This window comes from Sciurus carolinensis, chromosome 1 (genome assembly GCF_902686445.1).
Source record: "Sciurus carolinensis chromosome 1, mSciCar1.2, whole genome shotgun sequence".
Taxonomy (NCBI): domain Eukaryota; kingdom Metazoa; phylum Chordata; class Mammalia; order Rodentia; family Sciuridae; genus Sciurus; species Sciurus carolinensis.
Window position 1 is genome coordinate 733157 of NC_062213.1, and position 22367 is coordinate 755523.

General features: G+C 62.4%; 6 protein-coding genes across 23 annotated transcripts in view; 4 read left to right on the forward strand and 2 right to left on the reverse strand.

Annotated features, from left to right (window-relative positions):
• The window catches only part of Arhgap39 (Rho GTPase activating protein 39), a 99728-nt gene extending 97863 nt beyond the window's left edge, over window positions 1-1865 (forward strand). For all 12 annotated transcript variants that reach the window (XM_047523039.1, XM_047523048.1, XM_047523024.1 and 9 more), the window contains 3 exons: window positions 77-168; window positions 648-817; window positions 911-1865. In XM_047523039.1, coding sequence (XP_047378995.1) covers window positions 77-168; window positions 648-817; window positions 911-1105 — 457 coding nt within the window. In that variant the 3' untranslated portion in view covers window positions 1106-1865. The remainder of the gene's footprint in view (window positions 1-76; window positions 169-647; window positions 818-910) is intronic.
• A 127-nt stretch (window positions 1866-1992) lies between these two features.
• Window positions 1993-3469, forward strand: C1H8orf82 (chromosome 1 C8orf82 homolog). The gene is made up of 3 exons (XM_047523210.1): window positions 1993-2200; window positions 2683-2731; window positions 2881-3469. The coding sequence occupies exons 1-3, from the start codon at window positions 2039-2041 to the stop codon at window positions 3324-3326; spliced, it is 657 nt and encodes a 218-aa protein (XP_047379166.1). The 5' UTR covers window positions 1993-2038; the 3' UTR covers window positions 3327-3469.
• A 57-nt stretch (window positions 3470-3526) lies between these two features.
• On the forward strand, window positions 3527-8351 carry Lrrc24 (leucine rich repeat containing 24). The gene is made up of 5 exons (XM_047523126.1): window positions 3527-3659; window positions 5556-5805; window positions 5968-6246; window positions 6379-6547; window positions 7124-8351. The coding sequence occupies exons 2-5, from the start codon at window positions 5620-5622 to the stop codon at window positions 8038-8040; spliced, it is 1551 nt and encodes a 516-aa protein (XP_047379082.1). The 5' UTR covers window positions 3527-3659; window positions 5556-5619; the 3' UTR covers window positions 8041-8351.
• Lrrc14 (leucine rich repeat containing 14) lies at window positions 5354-12349 on the reverse strand. 7 transcript variants are annotated; one of them, XM_047523145.1, is made up of 6 exons: window positions 12211-12349; window positions 11704-11811; window positions 11263-11305; window positions 10235-10588; window positions 9462-10046; window positions 5354-9374 (listed from the first exon to the last, which is right to left on the reverse strand). In XM_047523145.1, the coding sequence occupies exons 4-6, from the start codon at window positions 10561-10563 to the stop codon at window positions 8807-8809; spliced, it is 1482 nt and encodes a 493-aa protein (XP_047379101.1). In that variant the 5' UTR covers window positions 10564-10588; window positions 11263-11305; window positions 11704-11811; window positions 12211-12349; the 3' UTR covers window positions 5354-8806. The 7 variants fall into 7 exon arrangements, with proteins under 7 accessions (XP_047379101.1, XP_047379114.1, XP_047379097.1 ...); XM_047523158.1 differs by lacking the exon at window positions 11704-11811 and having other exon boundaries at window positions 12211-12310; XM_047523141.1 differs by lacking the exons at window positions 11704-11811; window positions 12211-12349 and adding an exon at window positions 12109-12151.
• Recql4 (RecQ like helicase 4) lies at window positions 11712-18802 on the forward strand. Its single transcript, XM_047523225.1, is given in 26 exon segments — window positions 11712-11884; window positions 12229-12435; window positions 12498-12531; window positions 12652-12778; window positions 12973-13099; window positions 13383-13434; window positions 13437-14140; window positions 14230-14356; window positions 14647-14754; window positions 14839-14931; window positions 15006-15172; window positions 15645-15725; window positions 15797-15821; window positions 15824-15957; window positions 16055-16234; window positions 16307-16448; window positions 16530-16795; window positions 16866-16917; window positions 16920-17153; window positions 17221-17350; window positions 17432-17598; window positions 17711-17891; window positions 17977-18076; window positions 18079-18132; window positions 18314-18422; window positions 18510-18802. Coding segments are annotated over 26 exon segments (3819 nt in total). The 5' UTR covers window positions 11712-11791; the 3' UTR covers window positions 18635-18802.
• Window positions 18803-18870: 68 nt separating this feature from the next.
• Window positions 18871-21020, reverse strand: Mfsd3 (major facilitator superfamily domain containing 3). The gene is made up of 5 exons (XM_047523189.1): window positions 20088-21020; window positions 19548-19695; window positions 19335-19459; window positions 19158-19267; window positions 18871-19086 (listed from the first exon to the last, which is right to left on the reverse strand). Exons 1-5 carry the CDS (start codon window positions 20764-20766, stop codon window positions 18913-18915), a joined length of 1236 nt encoding a protein of 411 aa, XP_047379145.1. The 5' UTR covers window positions 20767-21020; the 3' UTR covers window positions 18871-18912.
• Between the last annotated feature and the right edge of the window lie 1347 nt (window positions 21021-22367).

A 22367-nucleotide genomic window follows, 5' to 3' on the forward strand; every position in this document is an offset into this window, starting at 1 on the left:
AACCCCACTGGAAAAGGGCCTTGAGGGTCTGCACCACCTTTGCCCTCCTGCCCGAGACCTGCCCTGTGCTCTGCAGGGTTCCTGGAGACATTGACGAGGTGAATGCCCTGAAGCTGCAGGTGGATCAATGGAAGGTGCCCACAGGCCTGGAGGACCCTCATGTCCCAGGTAAGCCCCCAACCCACTCAACACCAGAGCATGCACTCCCCAGAGGGCAGATGGCCATTCAAACCAAAGCCTCTGTCCACTCACTCCTCCTGTCACCTGCTGTATCATGTCCTTCCTTCCACACCTCTGAGGCCAGCCCATCACCAGTCGGAAATATCACTGGACCGCACCACTCCTCAGTCCCCAAATACTCTGTCAAATTGGCAGGACAATAGGTCTTATTCAAAGCCAGCCTTGAAGGAAGATAAAATTTCCATCTTGGGAAAAATGAAGGGTCAGGATACCTTTTATAAGAGAACAGCCAGGAAATGTATACATGAAGATTTATTTAGCCTGTGACAGCAACGGCCATGGCGGCAGACGTGGGCAGGGGACCCTTTCCAGACAGGCCTTTCCCCACGTTCCCTGAGGCGGTCCCAGCGGGCAGCTAGGCCCACGGGTTCCCCGAGCAGGCCCACCTGAGCCGCCCTCGTCCGCAGCGTCGCTGCTGAAGCTGTGGTACCGGGAGCTGGAGGAGCCCCTGATCCCGCACGAGTTCTACGAGCAGTGCATCGCCCACTACGAGAGCCCCGAGGCCGCCGTGGCCGTGGTGCACGCGCTGCCCCGCATCAATCGCATGGTGCTGTGCTACCTCATCCGCTTCCTTCAGGTACCCGCGCCCTGCCCCACCCGCCACGCCCCACGCGTGCACCCGGGGACCCGCGGGCCCACCGGCCATGCCCTCGCTCCGCCCCCCCTGCAGGTGTTCGTGCAGCCTGCCAACGTGGCCATCACCAAGATGGATGTCAGCAACCTGGCCATGGTGATGGCACCCAACTGCCTGCGCTGCCAGTCGGATGACCCGCGCGTCATCTTCGAGAACACGCGCAAGGAGATGTCCTTTCTGCGCGTGCTCATCCAGCACCTGGACACCAGCTTCATGGAGGGTGTGCTATAGCACGCGGCACCACGGACAGCGGGCTGCGCGGCGCGCGGGAGCGGGGGCCCGCCGGGGCAGCATGCCAGGCCCCGCCGGCCGCGGGCCAGCCGGCCCGAGAAGTGCCTTCTGTTCCCCGGAGCCGAGCGACACAGCCCTCCCGGCCGGCCGCAGCACTCGCCGCGCCGCCTCTCCGCCCGGGCGGGCCTCCAGGGCCCCCGCTGCCCACCACCAGGCCGCGGCCTCCTGCGCGGGGCGGGCCGCGAACCACAGCCCTCGCAGCGGGCAGGGCCGGGCAGGCACCCCTGGGGCGAGGGGAGGGTTTTTTCCGTGGTGTACCTGCGAGTCCAGATTCCACCCCGCACCCAGCCCTCGTGTGCAGAGCCGTCGGGATCCGCCGGCGAAGGACCTAGATCCAACCCAGATGCCGTTCATCTCCGAGCGTCCGCACCGTCCTCGTGCAGAGCACTCCACCCTCCTTCCTCACCCTCCTCACCCGCGGCCTCCGACCCAGCCCCAAGCCGCGCGGCGGCCGGGCCGGACTCGCCTGCGTTCTCGTTCTGGAATCAGTTCCGACTGTTGTCGAGCTTCATTTCTCCCAGTTTATATATATATATATTTTTTAGAGTTGAGTTTTTATTTATTATTAAAACAAAACAGCCAGCCCTGCCGAGGCGGCCCCTGGGCGGGCCTGGGTCTGGGCCTGCGGGCCACAGACGTGCTCTGACGCGTGGACCGAGGGACAGCGCTTCGTGTGAATAAAGTTCGTGTGGACACCCGTGCGCTGCCTGGGGATCCTTCGGTCGCAGCGGGTCCCGGGGCGGGCGGGGCGGGCGGGGCGGGGCGGGGCGGGGCGGGGCCGGAACCCGAGGAGCGAGGCCGCGGCGCCGGGGGACGCCTGTTCGCGCAGCACCGTCCCTCGCCTGACCTGCCGGCCGCTTCCGGAGCGGGAGGATGTGGCGGACATGCGGGGCGCTGAGGATTTCGGCACTGGCCTTGGCGCGGTCGCGGGGAGCCCGGGGCTACAGCGGAGACGGGGGCGTCTCCTACACTCAGGGCCAGATCCCGGAGCCCCGGACGCGCGAGTATTTCTACTACGTGGATCATCAGGGCCAGGTGTGTGGGGAGCGAGGCAGGAGAGGTGGTCCTCGCGGGGGCGGAGCAGGAGCAGGGGTCCCGGTGCGTCCAGGCGGGGAGAGGGGTCCCCGAGGGCCGGGGTAGCGAGGGGGGAACCTGTCAAGTGCGTGAACCCAACTCTGCAGAGCCCAGACAACCTGCTGGGAAGACCAGGGGCAGCCTCCCACCCGGGGAGGCGCCGTCCCACCTAGTCATCAACCCGTCATGTCTCGGAAGGAGCAGCCAGGTAGCCTCCGCGAAGGAGGTGGCACGACTGATGGGAAACTTGAAAGGAGGAGGGGAAAGTGCAAGGAAGCACTAGCGGGCTGCGGGTGACGTCGGGAAGCAGCGGCTGGGCTGGGCGCCCTTTCCGCGCGCCGCCCTGCCCCGAGTGTGCACAGAGAACGGGACAGCGAGCGCGGGCTAGGCTCGCCTCCGCACGCCCGCAGGGCTCACGCTTGGGCGCGGCCTGTCCCCTGCAGCTTTTCCTGGATGATTCCAAAATGAAGAACTTCGTCACCTGCTTCAAAGGTACTGCTGCGCCCGCTCCTTCGCCCTTGAGGACAGCCGAGGACGGGCCCTGCCCGCCCCCACAGGGTGACCCGGCTGCCCCGGCGAGGCCCGCGCCGGCCTGCGGTGTGGGCCGAATGCTGAGCAGCCGCACCCTCTGCCTCCCGCAGACCTGCAGTTCCTGGTCGCCTTCTTCTCCCGCCTGAGACCCAACCGCAGCGGGCGCTACGAGGCCTCCTTCCCCTTCCTCTCACTTTGCGGCAGAGAGCGCAACTTCCTGCGCTGTGAGGACCGGCCCGTGGTCTTCACGCATCTGCTGGCCGCGGGCCGCGGACCCCCGCGCCTCTCCTACTGCGGCGGGGGCGAGGCCCTGGCAGTGCCCTTCGAGCCAGCGCGCTTGCTGCCCCTGGCTGCCAATGGGCGCCTGTACCACCCGGCGCCGGAGCGCGCGGGCGGCGTGGGCCTGGTGCGCTCGGCCCTAGCCTTCGAGCTCAGCGCCTGCTTCGAGTACGGGCCCGGCGCGCCCGCGCTGCCCTCGCACGTGCGCTGGCAGGGCCGGCGCCTCGCCCTCACCATGGAGCTGGCCCCGCTCCTGCGGGCGACCCCGCAGTCCTGAGCCGCGGGCGGTTCCGGAGGGCCCAGCGCTCCGCCGGCCGAGTGCGCGTGCGCGCGGAGGCGCGCCCCCCACACCCCGCTGGCGCTGTCCGAGGTGCTGCGCGGGCCCGTCCTGGCTCTGGCGAGGACCGCGCCGCCCCCCGCTCTTCGCTCCCGTTCCGGGCGTCCTCTCGATTGGCCCGCGCTCCCGACGTCAGGCCCGGGCGGCGGGCACAGGAGGCGCGGGGCTCCGGTGCGCGTGCGCGCCCCGCCTCCCTCCCCCGACACCCCCGGCCGCTGCTGGAGCCAGGCCGCCGCGGGCTGGGCGGGGAGCCGCTCGCCGCCGGAGCGTCAGGTGAGGGGGCGCCCGGCCCAAGGTCACCGGGCTTGGGGGCGGGATCGGGGGCTTCCCCGGGTCGGACCCTCCGCGCTCACCGAGAAGGGTGTGCGACCTGGCGCCGCGGAGGGCGCGCGGACACCACGCCCTCCACGAATGCGGCCTGCACCCACCTGCGCGGGAGGGGGAATGGGGAGATTTTGCGGGATCGCGGCGCCAGGTCGCAAGGACCACCGGAGACCCTGACTCAACAAGCCCCGCACTGTGCCCGAGAGAGGATACCGGGTGCCCCCAGACCCCTGCTCAGCCGGGTTAGGGTTTGTCCGCGGGTAAAAGGACTTCTGGGCCCTCATCCGGGTCCCTCATCCCTGTCCGGGCGGTCCTTCCACAAGGACGTGTATCTAGGGGGTCCATGCATGAGAGCTGCAGCGCCGACTCATGAGGAGGAAACCAAGGCTCTACTGCTGGAGGCTGCGTGGGCGGGCGAGTCCTGGAGCCGAGGCCACCCATTGGTGCTCAGGGAGACTAATCTCATGGGCCCAAAGAATGCCCCCCACCCAGTTTCTTGGGGTTCACACATCCTGAGACACCTGGCAAGTGCCTCTGCCTGATCCAAAGCTATTCCATTAAAACTTTATTGCTGTGCTTACTCATCTCTCGTGATTTTAAATAATCATGTGAGCTTCAGTTTATCACGACTCAGAGAGCAGGGACACCTGCGTAACAGTACACCCTGGGCTTTGACTTCCTTGGCTCCAGAGGAGCAGGCTTCTCAGTCCCCATGGTACCTTTAAAACTGGGCCCCTTGTGCTTGGCACAAGACCCCAGTCTCCCCATCCCTAAGGCCACAGCTGCATGCACATAGACCCCTGCAAGGCACGTGCTCCTTCCTAGTCTCAGAGGTCATTGCTCCTAGGGGCCACTTAGAAAGCCACACTGGAAATGCAGTTGGTGTGGTTGGAGGTACAGCCCAGTGGTGGAGTGTGTGCTTAGCATGTGAGGCCCTGGGGTCAATCCCACACAAAGAAGAAACACTAAAGCCTGATTGGTGACCTAAAACCCCTCTCACACTCCAGCTTTCCAAGGACTCCACCTACCCCCAAAACAGAGGCTTTCTTTCTGGGAGGCATCCTAGGGAGCACGGGCCCATAGCTCCTGAATTAATGTTCCTATTGTTTGCCTCACCCCCCAATTCTCTACAAGTTTCCTGAGAAAAAGCCCCAGCTCTAGCTGTCCATCTGGCTCCTCCTCCTGCCCAGGTCTCCCTTCAACTCTTGACAGATGAACTACCAGGTGGAGCCTACCTGCTACTAGTGTTAACCCGGAGTTTAAATTGGGACCCGGGTCTTGTTCTAGGGGCAGGAAAGAGATCTCTGCTTTGGACTGAGCCTTAGATTCACACCAGTCCTCACAGTGAAGGCAAGGGGACATGCCTGCCTAGGGCCTGTTTTCCCCTTCTGGTCCTGCAGTCCTGGGGCCAGCTCTAGAGCCAAGGAGCTGGATCACCAGGTTGCAGAGGATGCTTGAACCAACTGGGTCACGCATGAGCAGAGGCCCTCAGGACAGGCATGGGAAGGCATCTGAGAATGGGTGGCTTTCTCCATGTGGCAACATCCTGAAGAAGCAGGACACCAAAAATTCTCAGCTTGAACCTCATGCCCTCGGCCTTGGTGTTTTTGTCAAGGAAGGAAGACAGAAAATTTTATTCATCCGTTTCTTTATTGGGAGGGGTGGCTGCACTCAGGGTAGCCCAGGGCCTTGTGTATGCTAGGCAAGTGGCTACCACTGAGCTACTTCCCCAGCACTTGAACTGACTTAAAATTTTTGGAAAGTTAGACACAGGTTGTGGGCCTCCACTTGTGCTCTTGGGCTGGCTCTGGAATATTAGCAGTGGCCTGCCAACCTGTGTTTCAGGAGGTGCATCCCATCTGGGGCCAACCCTGGGGAGGCTCGCAGCCCCAGGCCGTTTTCTAGGGAAATGGCCCCGGGGGCTCCCGTGCTGCTGCTGCCGCCGCTGCTGCTGGGGCTGCTGCTGCTGCCACTGCCCGGGCTCCCGCCCCGCGCCGCGGGCTGCCCCGCCGCCTGCCGCTGCTACAGCGCCACGGTTGAGTGCGGCGCCCTGCGCCTGCGCGTCGTCCCGCTGGGGATCCCCCCAGGGACGCAGGTGGGCACCACGTGGGGCCAGCCGGGCCTCGGGTTGGAGCAGGCTGCAAGAGCCCATGGGATGGAGGGAGCCTTGTGTAAGCATCCGGGCGGGGCGGTTGGGGCGCCCCAATGGAGCGAGACTCCTGCAGTGGGATAAGATTCGCCCTCCCCCGGCCCACAGACGCTGTTCCTGCAGGACAACAACATCGCGCGCCTAGAGCCCAGCGCCTTGGCGCCACTCGCCGCCCTGCGCCATCTCTACCTGCACAACAACAGCCTGCGTGCTCTGGAGTCCGGCGCCTTCCGTGCGCAGCCGCGCCTGCTGGAGCTGGCGCTCACAGGAAACAGGCTCCGTGGCTTGCGAGGAGGTGCTTTTGCGGGCCTAGCTCAGCTGCGTGTACTCTACCTGGCCGGCAACCAACTGGCACAGCTGCTGGATTTCACCTTCTTGCACCTGCCGGTGAGAGGCCAAAGTGCGGGATCTTCTTGTGCTGCCAGTCATCCTGTGCACTGTAGTAGTTAGGGGAGAAAAGTGAACCTAGTCTAGCTCCCCAGGGCCCTTTTTCCTGATGATCTGCTGTCCCTACTCCAGCGACTGCAGGAGCTGCACCTGCAAGAAAACAGCATTGAGCTGCTGGAGGACCAGGCCCTGGCCGGGCTGTCCTCCCTGGCCCTGCTGGACCTCAGCAGGAATCAACTGGGTACCATCAGCCGCGAAGCCCTACAGCCTTTGGCCAGCCTGCAAGTCCTGCGCCTCACAGGTAACTCTTCAGGCAAAGGTCTCTAGCTGGGCTCAGTGGCATCAGTAGGGAGCAGGCTCAGGTGTGGAGGGGGTTCCTGTGATAAACCACTGGGCAGCACATTGAAGGACCACACCACCCCCCTGCAGTTGTGGTACAGGGCTGCTGACAACTGAAGTGCTGTTTGATACATAACTTTGGCACCTGCCTAAGGAAGTGAAAAAAGGTAGACCAATCCAGAAAGGCTTAACAAAATTGAGGTTCTTGGACACTTTGGGGCCATGCAGGCAAAAACTGAAAAGAACTGACCAGTACTGGAGCCATTTCCAGGAAAGGGTTATCTGAATTAAGATCTCAGTGTTGTTGGAATATCCATGTGGTCACTGAGGTTCCCCCAAAACAGTGGGAATTGTTTGGGGAAGAAACTTCCTAAGGGACAGGCATCATCGAACTAAGCAGGGGTGGTGGTGAAGGGCCTGCCTCATTCCCAGGAACGCGGGGCAGAAAAGAAACTCCACTGAGGTGGCTATGGGAAGTGGAGTGTGGGCTTCTGCCAGAGCCAGCAGAACCTACACGGTGTTCTTGCTCTGCCCACAGAGAACCCATGGCGCTGCGATTGCGCCCTCCACTGGCTGGGTGCTTGGATCAAGGAGGGGGGCCAGCGACTGTTCAGCACCAGGGACAGGAAGATCACGTGTGCGGAGCCTCCACGTCTGGCACTGCAGAGTCTGCTGGAAGTCTCAGGCAGTAGCCTCATCTGCATTCCGCCTTCTGTGCACGTGGAGCCGCTAGAGCTCACAGCCAACCTGGGAGAGGACCTGCGGGTGGCCTGCCAAGCCTCCGGGTACCCGCAGCCCCTGGTGACCTGGAGGAAGGTGCCGCAACCTCGCGAGGGCCGGCCGCAGGCCCAGGCGCAGCTGGAAGGCAGAGCGCCAGCTCTGGGCGGCCAGGCCGCCCCCGACACCGGCAGCGGCATGCTCTTCCTCACTAACATCACCCTGGCACACGCGGGCAAGTACGAGTGCGAAGCCGCCAACGCGGGGGGCGCCGCACGCGTGCCCTTCCGCCTCATGGTCAACGCGTCCCGGCAGCCACCGCCCGGCCCGCCGCCCCGCCCCGCCGGCCGCGCCCCGCGGGATGAGGCGGGCAGTATGGCGTTCCGCGCGCTGGGCCTGGCCACGCAGACAGCCATCGCAGCGGCCATCGCGCTACTGGCGCTGACGGCGCTGCTGCTGGCCGCCATGATCTGCCGCCGCCGCAGGCGGAGGAAAAAGGCGGGCGCGCCGCCGGGGGAAGGCGCGCTGTTCGTCAACGACTACTCGGATGGGCCCTGCACCTTCGCGCAGCTGGAGGAGCTCCGCGACGAGCGGGGCCACGAGATGTTCGTCATCGACCGTTCCAAGCCCCTCTTCGCCGAGGGGCCGGCGGAGGCTCCCGCGGCCCGCGGCGGGTCAGAAGGGCCGCCGCCCGCTCTGCGCCTCCCGTCGCGCGTTGCCTACGAGATTCACTGCTAAGCCCGCGGCGCGCGCCGATGACGCGGTCGCCGTTCATTGGCCCGCGTGGCTCCACTCGTGAGGCGTCGACGGCAGACGTCCCAGAGCCGCAAGAAACCGTGATCTGGAAGGTCCACAACGTCCCTGAGCTGGTCCTGGCCCTTAGCTCTTGGGGGCGGGGGGCCCTATGCTGGTGGAGGGCCAGAAGGCCGAATGACAGTTGATGCCCAGTAGCCATGCTGGGGGAACAATAGAGGTGGGGACAAATCACACTGGCCAATTGGGACAGAATAAACAGCCAGATTCAAACTCCAGACACACTGCACGTTTGTACCTTGAGGCCACCCTCCAGCCCCATAGCCAGCTGGCAGGGTGGCTCTGGTGCCAGGGCACGGAACACTGCACAGGCCACAGGCTGCATGAGCCCATGCCTCCATGAAGCAGGTCCCACCCCACCTTCAATCCCACCGTGCTGCACTCTTGGTAAGAAGATGCAAAGGGCCCAGCACTGACCCTTGGATCACAGCTGGGATCCCAGGAACATTCATAGAGCAGCCAAGTGCAGCTACACAGAGCAGGGTAGTGCAAGCCTGAAATCCAGCACAGGGCCCGCAGTCAGCCAGTCAGTTAGGGAGCAGGTGCAGGGCACTCAGAAAACATGGGATGCTTAAGGTGTGCCCAGGGGCAAGACAGACCCTGCAGGAAACCTGAGACCAGTGTCTTTGTGTCAGGCCTCCAACAGAGTCCCAGCAAAGGCTCTTGGCCTGTCTCACCCAAAGCCGGGAGATCACAGGCTGAAATAGTCTGCAGCTAGCCGCCCATAGATGTCTGTGGTCCAGAGCACATGGGCACGGCCTGAGGCCAGCAACAGCTGGTGCAACTCAGCTTCTACACGGGCAAACTTCTCCTCATTGATGGAGGCTTCCAGCAGGACAGATGCAGGTGGGGGCCAGGGCAGGCCCTCATAGCAGTCCACAGGGAAGGGATGCACCACAGTACGCAGCTCAGCCTGCACCGCTGAGTCCCGCAGCAGCTCCTTGAGGCCAGCCATGGATAGCGGGTTGCCATAGAGGCCAAGGTAGCGGAGACTGGCACAGCGGGTCAAAGTGGGCAGTGTGGCCAATAGCTGGGCATCAGCAAGCTGGCACTCAGTCAGCTCAAGATGCAGCAGTGTGGCTGCTGCTGCCCGCAACAAACCCTGGAAGGGCACCAGCTGACTGCCTGACAGATCATTACCACTCAGATCCAGCTTCTTTAGGTGGGCAGCATGGGAGCTCTGTGCCAGGAAGCGCAGGTCCTCAGGCAGCAGAGCACAGAAGGCCAGCTCCAGGCTCTCCAAGGGGCTCTGCAGGGTGCTGTGGGGACACAGGTGTCATAGACAAGTAGGCCAGGGGAGTGTCACGATGGAAGGGAAGGGTAGACCACTGATGGGGCCCACTCACCTGAGCAGCTGGTCCAGCCTGCCTGAAAGGAGAGAGGAGCCCATGCTGAGCTCTCGAAGACAGGTGAAGCGGCCCATCTGGGCCAGGAAGTAGCGGAAGTTGTCCTCACCATCTACAGAGGGCTGCCTTGAGTCCCCATGCACATAGTGTAGTCGCAGGCTGGCTAGGTGCTGGAAGCGAGCCACATGAGGGATGATGACAGACAGGCCACGCAGGCCTAGATTGTTGAAGCGCAGGTCCACTCGGCGCAGACAGCCTGCATCCAGAAGCTGCAACAGGGCCACAGTGTTGCGCATGGGCAGGTCCTCAGCCCGGAGGTCCCGGCAGCAGAGCCGCAGGGGGCTACCCACGCTGCTTCGGAGAGCCTCACGCAGGAATGAGTAGGAGGCCCGGTTCACCCGCAGGTCCACACGAACCTCCACAGGGACAGGGGCCGGTCCAGGTTCAGCAGTCCTGCTCTGTTGCTGGGCAATGCATGTGCGGGCTACGGCTGCTGTGCAGTCCCACATGCTCATAGTACCAGGGTCCTGCTCCACACCATCATCCAGGAGACCAGTCATGTCCAGCACCCGCAATGTGTGCTTCCTAGAAGTAGGGATGGACCAAGATGGGATGAGAGAGCAGGGTCTACAACCCCTCCCAGCCACTTTCAAACAAGAACAACATGTCTGTTGCCAGATTGAGCTCTTCTAACCTTGCACCCCAACATACGCTGTCCTCAGAGAACCCTCTTTGTAACTCCAGGTCTGAGGTCCCTGCAGGTAAGTCCATACCTACAGAGGGAATGTGTGTCAGCCTCAGCCTCTGGGGTGTGGAGCCGGGCAGTCAGCCCCAGGATCACAGCTTGCATGCTCTCAGTGCTGGGCCGCTCCTGCAGCAATGCCCGGCTGCAGTGAGCACATTCCTGCAACAACTGCTGGAAGCTGAGCAGTGGGAAGGGCCATGTGTGCACCAGCTCACGCAGTACCACAGTCTTCTTGTCCATGAAGGCCACCTTGAACAGCAGGGGAAAGAGCTCTCGGGGCAGCAGGGGCAGGGCCTGGCAGGCAGCTGGCTGGCACTGGAGCACTTGCCGAGTGCTCAGGAACACAAGTGTGTGCATGGTGCTGGGCTGGGCAGGCAGCCACCTGCAGGAGAGGGGCTTCAGTGGAGAAAACCCTAGGCCACCACCAGGTCACACCCCCCAACATACATCAGTGATGAGAAAGCCCAACATATGCTTGACTGGAGTAGGCAGTGGAGGACAGTGACACAGAGAAGGACCTTTTAGGTGCCTGGCACTGGGCTGGGCAGAGTGGACTGGAGACAAGGCCATACCTCAGGCCCCAAACTCCAGAAGCAAAGGGCTTTGTTAGGAAAACAAAGAATCAAGTAGTACATAAATGGTGTGTCACCATCAAGTTTGCGTGTGCCTCCACAGATGGTTATTGCTCCACAGAGGCTCCCACTGGCACTTGCATCCTACCAGATCATAAGGCTGTTTCAAAAATCCTCCCTCAAAAGTAGAATGAAGACCAGGCCCTTCCAGGTGGCCCCTTATCAGCCCTAGAGCAGATGGAGTACTCCTGGGGAGGCCAGCAGCCACCTCGGGCTCCCTCCCTCATCTTCCTCACTGATGTATTTGAGGGCTGCTCTCGGATTCCAAGAAGCACAGACACAGCTTAATAACATCTGGGTTTGTGGAAACACAGAATCCCAATGAGATGACCTGGGATCAAGGCCCTTAAGGTGAGCCCAAGGGATAATGACTATTTGCTGGGATATCACCAGGGATGGAAACCCAAGAAAAAGCAACTCTCACCTTCTGTGACCCTCGCCACCTGTCTAAGCATCTCGCTTCTTCCCTGAGGAACCAACGAGAGAGAAACCAAGGATTCAAAAGGGCCCAAGTCTGAGATCGCTCGAATGAGGCACAAACAGCACGCAAGCTTAGAAGATGCATGCAAAAGATCCAAGGCTGCAGGATATCTGCAACACATGGGCTCAGCCCTGCTTCTGATTTAAGCAGACTTCCTGTGCGCCAGCCACCTCACTCTGATCCCCCTCCGACAGATTGGAAAGCTAAGGCCTAGGCCTTGACCAAGGTCACAGCCCAAGTAAGGGGCAGGGAGCAGTCCGGCCGCAGGGCCCTGAACTTGCTGCCCTCTCGACAAGTCCTTAGGAGGCCACTTCCTAGGAAAACTCACACGCCCACCCTCGGCCTGGCGTTGCCGTGCGCAAATCTCGCGAGGACGATGCATACCTCGCCGACGGGACAGACGGAACGAGCACCTGTCGCGAAAGGAAACGAAGACGGCCGGCCTAGCCGCCCAGGGAAGAGCTTTGGCGCGATGCCCCCGTTCGTCCGGCGCTGCAACAAGCGCAGACGCCCCCGTCGGGCTCCTGCGGGCCCTCAACCTGACGACCCTCCGCCGCCCAGGCAGGTCTGTTCCCCGGGCCTAGTGAGGCCCTGCCCACCCCGAGGTCGTTCTTTCAGCGTGGGGGGGGGTCTCTCGGGCCCATCCCGCCCGCAGCAGCACCGCCCAGGACTCACAAGCGCCAGCCCCCGCCTCCCCAGCCCGAGCGCCCGGCGCTACGCCCCTTATAACCAGCCGGTCCCGAGGACGCGCTGCCTCATTCAGACCCAAGCCCGGCGGCCCGCGCTCACCGGCCCCGCAGCCGCCACCACAAGTCACCAGCCCCGCCTCAGCCGTCCGCCCGTCCCGCCCCGTCCAGCGCCGTGGCGCGCCGCGATGACGTAGACACCTACCATTGGCCGCTCCTCCAGGACCCCACGGATTGGTCGTCCGTCCCAGCGGCCCCGCCCCGGCCCTGCCGCGCACCCCCATTGGCTGGTAGCCGGACGTCGCTCTCGCGGCGGGAGTTTCGCTGGGCGCGAGACCGGATCTCCATGGAGCGGCTGCGGGACGTGCGGACGCGGCTTCAGGAGTGGGAGCGCGCGTTCAGGCTGCAACACCGACGGCGGCCCGGCCTGGTACGGGATGTCGGGGGTGGGAGCCGAGGGTGCGGCCTCCGTCTGACACGTTCCCTTCACAGGAAGACGTGGAGACGGCGCCCAAGAACATCCGAGGTGAGCAGTGCGGTACCGGGGACCACCGAGCGCGGGACGGCCTGGCGGGGGACGGTGGGGCGGGGCCGAGGTGGTGCGAATCCCGCCCTGACCCAGCTCCCGCCCACTCCCCCCACCCAGCTCTCTACCGGGAGTACCGCACCCTGAAGCAGACGGTGGGCCAGGCCGGCGGCGGGCTCCGCAGCTCCGAGCAGTCGCTCCCAGTTGTGGTCAAGGAGGTACCTGAGCCCCAGACCCCAGCCTGCCGGTCAGCTTCCTGTTCGGCCGAGTTGGAAGCCAAGAGCAATCACAGCCAAGACTCTGGAGCGCAGAACATGGAGCCCAGTGGGAAAAGTCCCGGCCTTCCTGCTGGGGGTGGGTGTTGGAGGCACCTCAGCCCTCATGCCAGGCTTTTTCTGGTCTGGACCCCTACTGCCTCCTTCTTTAGGTTCTGGAGCCCAGCTGCTGGGGACCCCACCTGAATCGGGCAGCAACCCAGCGTCCCCAACCTACTCCACAGCTGAGCCCCTGGGGATCTGTACAGGACTATGGGAAGAGGCTCAAGGCCAATCTGAAGGTCATTCCACAGGTGAAAGGTGGAGGTGGGCTGCAGTGCATTCAAGCTGGGACCAGAGGTGTCCTGACCCAGAGGCAGGCCTCTCTGTCTTGTCTCCACAGTAGGTGCAGGCATAGGCAGGGTCCCTGTGTTGCTTCAGGCTTGGCTGCTGAGGGCCCTTGAGGACAACCTTTGCTCTCAGCCTCATTTCACAGCCAGTTTTGTGCCTCTTTCCCTGCCCTGCCATTGAGGGTGGGGTCTGGGCAGTTTTCTAAGTCTGAGTTCCCACCTGCTAATACTATTCTCCCTGACCCAGGCTAAGCCAACCCTGGGCAGCAGACGCCAGCCTCCACGAAGACCCTCATTGAAGATGCCCACCCAAGTCCACCCGGCCCAAGGACTGCTTCCACCTCTCCAGAAGAAGTCAGTGATGGCACACTTCCCCAGCCATCTGAGCCCCAGCGAAGTCTAGGCCGGCTCCAGCAGCTTCGGGCATCTCTGAGCCTGCGGCTGGGCTCCCTAGACCCTGGCTGGCTTCAGCGATGCCACAGTGGACCCTTAGATTTTTCAACGTCCCCCAGTACCTGCAGTCCTGGCCTGGGTGCAAAGGGGTCGCAACCTCTGGCCTCAGGTATGTTTCCTGTCTTTGGTCCCAGTACTTGCTCTGAGAAATTTTCACAGGATCCAGAGACTCCAGCCCCACAGGCAACCCAAAATGTTAAGGGAAGCCCTCCGCTCAGCAACCCTCAAGGCAAGAAGCAAAGATGGAATGAGAGTGGGGTGAGCCCTGTGCAGCTCCAGCAAGACATTAACCAAACAGGACCCCTGTCTGAGGATACTGGGGCTACAGCACTTGAGGAAGACTTTCCAGGGCATCCTGTACAGGCCCAGCCACGTCAGCCCTGCAGCAGCTCCTCAGGTCCAGCTAGGGCAAAGAAGGCTAAGGCCATGGGCCACGTGCACATCTGCCATAGACCAGCTGTCCCAGACAGAAGTAACTACGTCCGGCTCAACATGAAGCACAGGCGCTATGCACGGGGTGGGGCCCTTCGAGGTAGGCTCCTCCGCAAGCAGGTGAGATGGGCACAGCAGGACAGGGTGGACCTTCCCCTTATCTCTCCCATCTCCCTTTTACATGATTCTTTTTTGTGCACTCTCTCCAGGCATGGAAACAGAAGTGGCAGAAGAAAGGGGAGTGTTTTGGGGGTGGGGAGGCCAGAGCCCCAGCCGAGGATTCTTGTTTCCAATGTGGGCCGTTTGGCCACTGGGCTCCCCAGTCCTCCAAGCCAGGTGAGGCCTCTGGCCTGGGGAATGGGTGGAGACAACACTATGCAGGGAGTGCTATGCTCTTTTGGTGAACATTTCTTAAATAGAAGGCCCTGTCTGCTCTTCACCCTTGGCCCAGGCCCCACTCTGACCCTTCAGAAGGAGAGTAGCAAGGGCAAGGGCAAGGACAACATGCAGGTGTTTCCCACTTTGGAGGAAGCAGCCTGGAGGACAGACGCTACTTGCTGCCACCTCCCTGTGCCAGGCTGTCTTGGTCCTGCCTGGAGCCCCCACAGTACCCTATCTCTGCCCAGGTGGTGAGAATACAGGACCTCCTGGGCCTGAGCTGCAGGTGGATCCCCCATCCCGGCACCCCCCAGTGCTACCACTCTACCCACCAGGGCCCTCAGGACAGGTGGCAGGTGAGCAGAAACCTACTGGACCAGAGCCTTTACCAAGGGGTGGGAAGATTTCAGGGGCCTTAGTAACCAAACCTGTGTCCACAGAGACACCAGCTGAGGTGTTCCAGGCCCTGGAGCAGCTAGGGTACCACGCCTTCCGCCCAGGGCAGGAGCGTGCAGTCATGCGGATCCTGTCTGGTGAGTGTGGCTGCCCGGGGGCTGACTCCAGCCTCCACACATGGAGCCTTACAACTGCCTGTTGTCTGGCCTAGGCATCTCCACACTGCTGGTGCTGCCCACAGGTGCTGGAAAGTCCCTGTGCTACCAGCTTCCCGCCCTGCTGTGCGCCCGCCGCAGCTCCTGCCTCACCCTGGTAGTCTCTCCGCTCCTGTCGCTCATGGATGACCAGGTGCATGGATAGGGCCTCAGCGCCTACCGAGTGTTGGGGCCCAAAGTCTCTGGAGCCCTGGGGTTACTTCTTGTTCCCTGAACACCAGGAGCAGCCAGGTGCTCTGCGGCCTTTGCTCAGGGGTGGCAGGGCCTGACCCCCAGCATCTACTATCTGGGCCCCTTAGCTTCAGAGCCCCAGGCCCAAGGCTCTCTTGTAGACTCTCCCAAGGTTTGGAAGTGAAAGTGGTTCAAGAAAGGTGCGTTATTGAGGTGGTGGGCCCAGAACCTCAGCTGAGGATTCTTGTTTATGGCATGAGTCATTTGGCTGGGCCTCACAGTGCCTCCAGCCAGGTAAGGCCTCTGCTCTGGGGAGTAGGTGGGGGCCAATGTCTTCATCCCCGGACTCAGGATCTGGTGCTTCTCTAAGGGAGCCTGTTGGATCGAGCAACTGCAGAATTCAAGCAACAGCCAGGGTTGGACTGGCCTGTGGCAGCATTGCCTCTCTATCCGCAGGTGTCCAGCCTGCCCCGTGTCTCAAGGCAGCCTGCCTCCACTCAGGCATGACCAAGAAGCAGCGGGAGTCTGTCCTGCAGAAGGTCAGGGTGTCCCATGGATGGGTGTCTGTGGGTAGCCCCCTGGGTAGTGTCCCTAACCCTGCTGTCTTCAGGTACAGGCGGCCCAGGTGCATGTGCTGATGCTGTCCCAGAGGCACTGGTTGGGGCTGGGGCCAGCCTCCCCCAGCTGCCCCCCGTGGCCTTTGCCTGCATTGATGAGGCCCACTGCCTCTCTCAGTGGTCACACAATTTCCGGCCCTGCTACCTGCGTGTCTGCAAAGTGAGTCACGGGGTGTCAAGGTGGGTGGTGGATGGACCAGGGTCCTGGTGTGCTGGATACTGGGTGGCCTCACCACCAGGCCTCCCTTCTGGGTTAGGTACTTCGGGAGCACATGGGTGTACGCTGTTTCCTGGGTCTCACGGCCACAGCCACACGCAGCACCGCTCGCGATGTGGCCCAGCACTTGGGAGTAGCCGAGGTGCTTGGCCTGGGTAGGCCAGTCCCCATCCCTGCCAACCTGCACCTGTCTGTGTCTGTGGACAGGAACCCACACCAGGTAGGCATGCATACGGCAGGGTCTGGGCAGAGTCCACCTCCTGGCTGCCCAATGACTACTGCTCCCCACCAGGCTTTGGTGACGCTGCTGCAGGGTGACCGCTTTCGTGCCCTGGATTCAATTATCATTTACTGCAACCGACGGAGGGAAACGGAGCAAGTTGCTGCACTTCTCCGAACCTGCCTGTGTGCGGGGCAGGACCGAGGCTCTGGAGGTAAGGCACAGCAGGCTGGACCCTGGGCCACACCACGGGCAGGCCCTGATGCTGCCCACCATCTCTCTCCATCTTCTCCAGGTCGTGCCCCAGAGACTGTGGCTGCAGCTTATCATGCAGGCATGTGCAGCCGGGAGCGGCAGCGAGTGCAGCGGGCCTTCATGCAGGGCCATCTTCGGGTGGTGGTGGCCACAGTGGCCGTTGGGATGGGACTGGACAGGACAGACGTGCGAGCTGTGCTGCACCTGGGGCTGCCCCCAAACTTTGAGAGCTACGTGCAGGCTGTGGGTCGTGCTGGGCGTGATGGGCAGCCCGCCCAGTGCCATCTCTTCCTGCAGCCCCAGTTGGCACCCTGCCATCCCTCACACCGGGCCAGCCCTGTGCCCTGGCCACACACTCACAGCTCTGCTTCTACAGGGCAAGGACCTGCAGGAGCTGCGTAGACACGTGTACGCTCACAGTGCCGATTTTTGGCCCTGAAGAAACTAGTACAGTGCCTGTTCCCACCCTGCTCCTGCACCCCACAGCCTCCAGAGCAGGAGGGAGGCAGCAATGGGGTGAGGCCCACAGCCGAGGCACACCCTCAGGAGGCCAAACAGCACAATGGCCACTCAGCAGCCCCAGTGCAGAGACGGGCCTGCCCTAGCCATGTACGATTACTCCCAGTACAGCAGACAGTGCAGGCCCTGGACATGCCAGAAGAGGGTGAGAGCCGGGAAGATTGGGGCGGGGGGCCTGTCTGCACACCCACTAAGCCCACTCCCCACTACAGCCATCGAGACCCTGCTGTGCTACCTGGAGCTGCACCCACGGCACTGGCTGGAGCTACTGCCAACCACCTATGCCCATTGCCACCTATACTGCCCCAGGGGCCCCACCCAGCTCCAGGTCCTGGCCCACAAGTGAGTGCCCACCACCCTAGGTCAGGGACAGGGACAGAGGGCCAGGGCTGCCAGCATCATGCCCTCTCCTCCCGAACCCAGGTATCCTCTTGCAGCTGCATGCTGGGCCAGGTGGCCACCTGAGGACATGAGGCAGGGCAGCTCCATGGAATTCGATGTGGGCAAGCTGGCGGATGTGATGGGCTGGGAGCCGGCATCTGTGCACCAGGCTCTGCGCCAGCTGCAGTGGGACCAAGAGCCCAGGACAGGTGCCTGCCCCAAGGCCCCACCTGGCTGCCTGCCCCACCCACCCATACCTGATGCACTCTGACAGGTGGGCTGCCCCACCCACCCACCTGTATCTAATGCACTCTCTGACAGGTGGGCTGCAGGACACAGGGGTGACCGTGGAGTTCAGGGAGCTGGCGCTTCACCTGCGCAGCCCTGGTGATCTGACCGCTGAGGAGATGGACCAGGTCTGTGACTTTTTGTACAGCCGTGTGCAGGCCCGGGAGCGCAAGTCCCTGGCGCATCTGCGCCGAATGTTTGAGGCCTTTCACAGGTAGGAAGGGGGTGAGCAGATCCTGGGGCCACCTCCCTGTCCCCATGGGCAGCCTTCACAGGCTCCTCCCACCCCTGCACCCCAGTGTGGCCTTCCCCAGCTGTGGGCCCTGCCTCGAGCAGCCTGACATGGATCGCAGTGCCCAGCTGAAGGCCCTACTCGGCTGCTACTTCGAGGAAGAAGAAAGGAAGAGAAAGAGGGAGGGATAGAGGAGCAGGGCCCAGAGCCTGGGCAGGTCCAGGTGAGTGCAGTCCTCTGGACATGATCTCCAAGGCCAAGGATGGTGCCACATCCACACTCCTGACTTAACAGGAGTCCTACCTAGCTTGTCCACAGGCTTCCTGGACTGCCTAGGCTTGGCTGTGTGGGGCATGGTTCTGTGGAGGCTCAGGGGGAAGTCTAACGTGCGCGTCCACCCACAGCTTCAGGACTGGGAGGACCACGTCCGCCGTGACATCCGCCAGCTCCTGTCCCTGAGGCCAGAGGAGAGGTTTTCCAGCAGGGCTGTGGCCCGCATCTTCCATGGCATTGGTGAGAGCCCCAGGGGCTGCCAGATGCAGGCAGGGGCTGTGGACAGAAACCAGCCCACCTCAGGTCTGTTTTTCTGCTCTACCACAGGAAGCCCCTGCTACCCAGCCCAGGTGTATGGGCAAGACCAGCGCTTCTGGAGAAAGTACCTACACCTGAGCTTCCCTGCCCTGATGCGCCTGGCCACAGAGGAGCTCCTGCTGGTTGGCCGATAACTGCCCTGCTCAAAGGTGCTGCCCCCATGGAGGACAGGCAGACTCAAGGCAGCGGTGCAGCTGTCAGTGATCAGCACAGTGACTGACTGGGTGAAACCTGCCAGCAATTGAGTGGGAACAAAGAGGCCCTAAAATGCAGAATAAAAGGAGTTTGAGCTGTTTTTATGAGCCCACCTTTCCATCAAGCAGCCCTCAATCTGAGGACAACTGTGCCTCATACTGCAGACACATCCAGGTCAAAGGCACACTCGGCTTTATTGACAGTCCTACCACCCAGTTCAAGCCAAGGTGCTGGGTGCCAGGCCAAGGTCCAGAAGGGGCAGGGCTGCGAGAATGAGGAAGAGAGTGAAGCAGGGACGTGGTCCCAAGCTATCAGCCAGCACTCCAGCCAGGGCACCCATCAGCAGCTTGCCCAGCAGCTCCAGAGTGGCCAGGAGGCTATAGTGTGTTGCCTGGGGATGGGAATGTGTGGTTAGAGCCTCCAACCTTCCCAGTCCTGGGTGTCCCTGCCACATACCCTCACCTGCAGGGCCCTGGGTGCCAGCTGGCTGCAATGCATCATCACAGTGAAGGTGGCAGTGGTGACCAGGCCCCCCAGGAAGTGCTGCAGACACAGGCTCAGCAAGGCTGCTCCTGAGAGAGCAGAGGTCAGTAGGATCCAGGGTTCCTGGACCCTCCATCCCCAAAGCCAGACCCTCACCTCTCAGGAGCGTGCCAGGGCCCACGCTGGCCCCTGGGGTGTCCAGGTGGAGGAGCAGAGCAGTCTGGCAGGCCAAGCCCCCAAGGCGGAGCCCAAACACTGACCTCAACAGCGGGAGTGGCTGCCTGGGGTGGGGTTGGAGAGATGATAGGTCAGAGAATCCAGGACAGGACCAGGGGTGAGGAGTGAGAAGGGCAGGCTGGGGAGGCTTACCAGTGCCTGGCCAGTAGGGCTCCACCCAAGGAGGAGCCAGTGACAGAGCAGGCCACAGCCCCCAAGCCATTCCACAGCCCCAGCTCTGGGGCAGAAGCACCATGGTCCAGCAGGAGGAGTGGAAACAGGCTGCCGGCACCCTGCTCACCTGAAGGAGGTGGGGAGTAGATGTGGTCCCCATGCCTGCCACCACTTCCTTTCTCCCCACCTGTGGCCTCAGTGGTGCTGGAACACCAGCTGGACCCTGCCCTGCCCCCATCTTTCCTGGGCCACAGGTGCTGGGAGAGAAATGGCGCTGGGCATTTGGTGGAGCCCAGAGTCAGTAGACAGCAACACAAGAGCAAACCAAGGGCTGGGGCTTTGGGCTGGAGCGGAGGGAGGACGAGGCAAGGCAAGGCCTGGGTGCAGCACCCTGGGTCCTGGGATCAGACTGCGTGCTGGGTTCTGGGGCCAGTCCCAGAAAGAGGGTGGCCCCTTAAGTGGGACCCAGAGGCCCTGGGGACCCAGCTCTGTTGTTGCCTGACTTGAAGCGTCACTCACCCAGCTTGTAGGTGAGCACAAAACCTGCTGTCCACAGGGTCCCAGGAGCAGCCAGCAAATCCTGCAGGTGTGGCGTGCCTGGGGTGTGCTCTGAGGGCGGAGACCAAGGCATCCGTTGCAGCGCTGGTGCGGTCCAGGCTAGGGCAGCGGCCAACCAGTAGGTGGCAGCCAGGAGCAGAAAGAGTCGTGGCCAAGAGAGGGTGGGCAAGAGGACGAGTAGCCCACCCCCAGCCAGCGCTGCCCCCAGCTTGTAAGCAACCACCTGCACGGTGTTGCCGGGTCCCAGTTCGGCTGGGTCCAGGAGCTGGACAGCCAGTGTGTCCAGGGCCACGTCCTGCACAGCCGCACCAAGGTTCAGCAGCAGTAACAGTCCCATCACGGTGGCGGGCAGCCCGTCCTGGTCAGTTTGGCTGGGAGGCAGTGCGGCTAGCAGCCCACACACCAGGCCCAGAGACGCTGTGCTGAGCGTCAGCCAAGCCCGCGGGGAGCCCCGCCGGTCCACCAGTGGGGCCCACGCCAGCTTGAACAGCCATGGTGCGTACAGACCTTTGGCTAGACTCACACGCGTCAGGGAGAGGCCGCGGGCCCGCAGCAGGATGGGCAGCAGGCCGGACTGCAGCCCATACGGCAAGCCCTGCACCAAGTAGAGGCCAGCCAGCGGCAGCAGCTTCCCGTGCATGGCCAACGTCAGATGGGCCCGGCGGGCTCAGGCCGGGAGCAAAGCCCGGGGGTCAGCCTCCGGGTGGGGTCTGACAGGGCATGGTCCCCATCCGCACCGGGTCGTGCAGGGCAGGCTGGGGCCCGGATGCGCGCTTTGAGGTCCTGGGGCTGTCGATACCCCGGAAGAACCAAAGCTAGGGACAAACCAGCGAGCTGAGAACCAGGTCCTCCAGCCCGCAGGACCGCGGGGTCCTGCAGCCCGCTGCTCCCAGCGTGCTTTGCGCGGGGCGGGCGGGGCCCTTCCTGGTTGGGGCGGGCCCTGAGGGAGGGGCCCACGCCACTCAGGGCTGGGCTTGCTGGCGCCCGCTCCGCCCTTCTCCCCCCGCCCCCCGCAGCACCGCTGCCCCGAGCGGTCCCTTGGGGTCCTCCCGAGCCACGAAGCGTAGTGTGGACGCACGCCCGCGGGCAAGTAGCCGCAGAAGCCCGCGGCTGCCCGTTCACGAAAAGCCGCGTGAGCCACTGAGATCCTGGTAGGCCCAGAGCGTCCGTCTCTCTAGCTCCCGGGCGCCCCTGGTGGCCAGCTTGGTCAGGGCATCCCGCTGGCCCCTTCGCACGAAGTGCAGGAATCCGAGGTGGCAGCAGCTGGTCACCAGCCCTGCCCCACCCCGAATTATCCGATCCGCTCCAGAAGTACTTCCCAGTATCCAGCCCCCACGGAGGAGTAAACCTGCTACCGTGTGCTTCTGTCATTGGTCCTCCGCTGTGCTTGTGACTTCAGCCCTCTCCCCAAGGCCTTGTGTGATAGATAGGTCAGGGCCAAGGGTCACCCAGGACACACTGCCAGCCACACTGCTTATATCCTCCCCTCTCGCCCTCTACTGCGGTGCTCAGTGGCAAGGTGAGGAGCGCCTAGTCAATCAGGCCCAACCCTTCCTGATTCTGTGCCCAGAGCTGTGCCCTCATGAGATCAGGCCAGGATGAGGCTGTGAAATGAGGCCTTGGTTTAAGAACCATCTTCAGCGTGGGCATGGTAGCCTGTACTTCTAGCAACTGAGGAAGCCAGAGGCAGGAGGATCAACCTCAGCAACTCAGCAAGACCCTATCTCAAAATTTAAAAATAAAAGGACTGGGCATGTAGCTCAGTGGTAGAGTGCACCTGGGTTCCATCCCCAGTTTAAAAAAAAAAAAAAAAAAAAAAAAAAACTCTAAGGTCTGTGAATCTCTGCATGCAAGAGAGCCAGGTTATTTCTGTGGCTACTGAGTCACTGGTGTCTTGTCATTTCCAGGGAGTCTTGGAGCTCAAGTTTTCTCATCTATAAAATGGGATATCATGCCTACCTCAGAGGAACACTGTTGTGAATCAAGGAAGTGACCCACAGCAGTGTTAGCAGGGTGCACACAACAGGCCCTCAATCCTTTGTTCCAGAGGCAAGGACATGGGCCTTCCCCTGGGATACTTTTCCCTCTACATCCCTTTTCTGTCCCCAGGCCTCCCAAGCAGAAGACTGCATTTGCACTAGGACTTCCCCTTCCACCTGTCGAACCCAGGTGGGAATGCCCCCTTGAGCCCTTTCACTCCCTAGCAGGAGGGAGCCCAACCAGCCCCCTCCTGTTGGCACA